The sequence below is a fragment of the Artibeus jamaicensis genome, unplaced genomic scaffold, assembly GCF_021234435.1.
Source record: "Artibeus jamaicensis isolate MK-2021 breed Jamaican fruit bat unplaced genomic scaffold, CSHL_Jam_final scaffold_3151, whole genome shotgun sequence".
Taxonomy (NCBI): Eukaryota; Metazoa; Chordata; class Mammalia; order Chiroptera; family Phyllostomidae; genus Artibeus; species Artibeus jamaicensis.
Genome location: NW_026522037.1, coordinates 3,204,456 through 3,208,972, shown reverse-complemented (window position 1 = coordinate 3,208,972; position 4,517 = coordinate 3,204,456). Strand labels below are relative to the sequence as shown.

General features: G+C 51.0%; 1 protein-coding gene across 1 annotated transcript; it reads left to right on the top strand.

The window, feature by feature from the left end:
* The first annotated feature begins 970 nt into the window (after nt 1–970).
* LOC119041535 (putative oncomodulin-2) lies at nt 971–4,140 on the top strand. Its single transcript, XM_037134854.2, has 4 exons — nt 971–1,031; nt 1,621–1,753; nt 2,433–2,542; nt 3,946–4,140. The coding sequence occupies exons 1-4, from the start codon at nt 971–973 to the stop codon at nt 3,969–3,971; spliced, it is 330 nt and encodes a 109-aa protein (XP_036990749.2). The 3' UTR covers nt 3,972–4,140.
* Nucleotides 4,141–4,517: the final 377 nt, after the last annotated feature.

The following is a 4,517-nucleotide window of genomic DNA, read 5'->3' as shown; positions in this document are numbered from 1 at the left end:
CTCCACGCTTTGCCAGAGGGGTCCATTTGCAGAACTGAAACCTTAGTTAAGGCTTGTTGAGGTTTGTTTTAAAAAAATTGGCTGTTCCCATCCACATTCCCTTGAGATATAAATAGAAAAAAAAAAAAAGAGAGAGAGAAGTTTAGTTTGCAAGGCAAGACATCCGAGCTACGTCCACTTGATCCTTGAAGAGGAAATCTAAGAGGTTCTTACTATCACTTTTTCAATCCTATAAAAGGTGGGTCAGTAAGGCAGCAAAACCACATCCGTCTTTTTTTTTTTTTTTTTTTTTTTTTTGCTCCTTCAACTTTCTTCTGATTCTTCTTGGGGCAAAATCTGAAACGGTGAGTAGCTGGTGGTCCTGCCAGACCCCAGACTCCGCTTTCCCACGCGCATTCCTGTCGGGCTGGTGCCCGCTGCGTCCAGATCCCTCTCCCCCCGGGCAGCTGACACCTGGGAGGACTCTGAGGTCCAGCGGACAGCCCTTCACGTCTCCGGTGCCCGTCCTTCCGGAGAAGTGGCACCCCTGCCGCAGAAGGCCCGCCCGAGCTCTGCCCTTTCTCACTGGACTTCGCAGCGTGTGTCCCTCTGGCTGGCGCAGGGAGCTGCCCCTGTGATCGTAGAATGGCTGACTTCCGAATGGAGGGCCGGGGCTTATGCAGTGATCAGTTATGTAAATACAACTGTTAGAAGAAAAGGAAACCGAGTTGGTCTGTAGGTTGCACTTCTAATTTCATCTTCGGGGCGTACCCAGGAGAGGGCCCTGGGACAGAGGGGGCTGGGATCTTTTCAGTATTTGGTTTTCATTTGGATATTCTGTCTCAGCACTTAACGCCACGCTTGCCACATTCAAAACATCCTCAGCAAACGGACAGTTTCTGGGGGCCGAAGAGGGGTCACTGGCCCCAGCCGTGCATGCTCCTGCTCGCCACTTACCAGCTGTCGCTCGTTCTGTGTGTGCAGGTGGACGATGAGCATCACGGACGTCCTCAGTGCGGACGACATCGCAGCGGCCCTGCAGGAGTGCCAAGGTAAAGCGCGCCCGGGTGCCGGCTGGTTTCTCTCACGCGGTCGCCCTTCCGGCAAAGCCACAGAAAACTCACGGGATCAGAGGATGAGACTGTTATTGATTAACTAAGGCTACGGTGATATGAAATCTGAGGGCCTGGTGACCTTTCTGTGAGGCTAAAGACACTGACAGCGGAAGAGGGGACCGGCAGCCGCCACGGAGCCGTCAGACCTGTGGCTGCTGTCCCCTCACCAGTTAGACCAGTGGTTCTATCGTCTTAGACACACAGCCTGTAAAATGGGTGGGACGGGGGGACACGGGGTTGGGGGCAGAGGGACAGATGGAGTGGAGAGGGAAAGCTGAGCTGAGGCAGCCAGGAGATGATGCCCCGTCTCGGCTGCTTAAAAAACCTCCAACCAGCCACAGCCCTCTCTGTCTTTGGAAAACAAAAACCAACAAGCAAAAAACCCTTTTCTTTTTGAGCAGAGCATCCCGGTAGCTCAATGATGTGATGAGAGAAGTATTTTTAATGACCCAGGTTCTCAGTGCTTTGGCTCAAACACAGGATGGGGTCCATTGGGCACCAGAGTAACCCACTCTCTGTTCTTCAGACCCAGATACTTTCGAACCCCAAAAATTCTTCCAGACGTCGGGCCTCTCCAAGATGTCGGCCAGTCAGGTGAAGGATGTTTTTCGGTTCATAGACAATGACCAGAGTGGATACCTGGATGAAGAAGAGCTTAAGTAAGCTTTGTCCCAAGTCTGCCTGGCACTGCGGTATCGGTAGCAGGGCTGGGGTGCAGGGGAGGCCAGTTTGCCCAGTATTTCTTCTTCGATGGGCAGCCTTGGTGCCGGTCATTCAACAGAGCTCCAAGAGAGGGAAGGAGCCCTGACTGGTGTAGCTCAGTGGCTTGGGCATCAGCCGGCAAAGCAAAAGGTTCCCGGTCAGGGCACAGGCCTGGGTTGTGGGCCAGGTCCCTGGTTGGTGGCGTGCGAGAGGCAATCAATCAATGTTTCTTTCTCACATTGACATTGTCCCCTCTTTGTCCCTCCTTCCCCCGTCCCTAAAAATAAATTAATGCAAGCTTTAAAAAAAAAAGGGGAAGAACCTGAGTCCGTTGGCCACACATCTAAACATAGGCACCTAATACCGAGGTGCACAAATTCACTAGTTTTAGGGGTTTTTTTTATTTTTTTATTTTTTGGTAAATGGACTTATCAGCAAAACCCTGAAAAAACTTTCAGGAACCAAATGCCCGCCAATACTCTCTGCAATTAATGAACCCTGTGCTGGATAAGACTTGGCCTGGCTACCCTGGTCTGTTGAGGCAAACCCTCAGTTTGCCTCAACAGAAAGGGCAAGGGCAAGAGGGGAAATGAGCAGCCCTTCGGAAACCTCTCCGCGGTCTGTGTTGTCCTACAGGTTTTTCCTCCAGAAGTTTGAGAGCGGTGCTCGAGAGCTGACTGAGTCGGAGACCAAGTCCCTGATGGCGGCCGCGGACAATGACGGGGACGGCAAAATCGGGGCCGAAGGTATGTTCACACCTGTACTGAGCGTGAGAGACTAGCTCAGGGAGCGTGCGGGGGCCGTGAGACCAGCCGGCTGTGAGTTCAAAGCCCCCTTTCTCATCCTTGTGGGACCTCAGTCTTCTTACCTGTGAAATGGGACTAGAGTGGGGGTGCCGATGATATGGGGAGAGACCCTGACAGAGGACCTGGGGCGTACCGTAGACGCCGGCCCACTGGTCACTGTCTGCGAACCAGAAAACGCCCTTCACCTGACTAGGACACTCGCTGGTTGCCTGGCCAACCATTTGCAAGACGGCCTGACGTACCTCGAAAAGGGTGTCGGGAGTTTCCACCAGGGTATGTGAGCCCCTCCGAATCAGAGAAGGGCTGACGTTCTCAGGAGTGTCTCATACCGGAGGCAATCTGTCGTCTAGAGCAGGAGGGCCTCTGAGTGTCCAAGAGTTTTAACAAATATGTGTATTGGATATTCGTCCACCAAATGGGAGAGATCAGTCAGGGAACATAAACCAAGTCAAACAGCATTTGTGGAGTCTTCCAGGTGCAGAGCCCAGCATTCAAACAGTAGCATAATCCCAAGGCTATAGAATTGTTCTGATCTGATTTTGTCCCACTGCCTGCATGCTCTGCAGCTACTTTGTGCTTGCCCGTGTGTGGTCCTTATGGTGGTATCACTCTGAAATTAAAAACTGCTACTTTGGGTTCTTATTTTAAAAACTTACTCAGAATGACGCCACTATCACTTACACAGTGGGAGTTATTGCAGCTTCGAAAAATAACTCAGAAAAAACTGGTTTAGGCCAGGGAAGATTGATTTGTCTAAACCTGACCATGCAAGACTTCCAAATGGGCAAAGCTTACTAATAAATATGAAGTAAATGCCCAGTTTTCAGTTCCTATCTATAGCATCCGCACATCATCATCATCATCTTATTATTATTATTATTATTATTATTATTATTATTCTCTTTTAGCAATATAAACTTTGGGGGGTATGGTTATAGGGTTCAAAGAGAAAATTAAAGTCCCACCCTATTAAATGTTTCCTAAAAATGCAAAACATGGCTACAGAGTAAACAAAAACCTCCCCTTTCTATCTTAAACTGACCAGACACAAAGTTCAAAGATCACAGATTTCCATCGGCCCTTGGCCGGAGTTCGCTCCTCATCGGAGACAGTGGACTGGGGGGTGACGAGTTCTGGTAGGAGGGGCTCCGCTGCAAAACCAAAGCAGCTTGGGAAGCCAGGTCCTGGGGGAGGATGAGACCACGTGGGCCTGCAGCCGGGCCGTGCCCGTCACCTGGCCCTCCGCCCGTTCCCTTCCCCTTCAGGAAGCTCACTGGCCACAGTGGGTTGGAAAAGTCCTGAGCCATCTCCACTGACCCTTGTTCTCACCTCTTTTGTCCTAGAATTCCAGGAAATGGTACATTCCTAAAGACCCCAGACCACAGAGATAGACACCATCAGCTGGAAGGCCTCCAGAACCCCAGGAACATGGGACACCCGACTTCTTCCCTCTAATTTATTTATTGTCATCCCCCCTCCCCCCACCCACCCACATGCTCATGTGTTCTAGCGAGGTAACAGAGTAGACAGTCGACCTCCCTGACTTTTCGGAGCCGGGCGTGCCCTGATGATAACCGTGAGGCCCTCAGCAGACAACGCCTTCAACAATCATCCAATAAAGACACGTTTCTCATCAGCTGCCTCCGTGTGGTGCGGTCTTTTCTCAGGAAGGGAGGTGGAAGAAAGCGGTTTGGGGACTTTTAGAAAGACGTCTGGCCCGTCATGCCCAGAGCCAACAACGTTTGTGTCCCACGTGGGCGAAGGGGAGAGGGGGGAACAGTCACAAACAAGTGGCCTTGTCAAGCTAGGATCTTCTCAGCAGTTTATCTGCGTCGGAAATTAATAGGAAGGGACAGTAGCCAGCATAAAAACCACTCTTGCTTATGTGTTTTCTGCTGCTGGGCATTGGATTTCC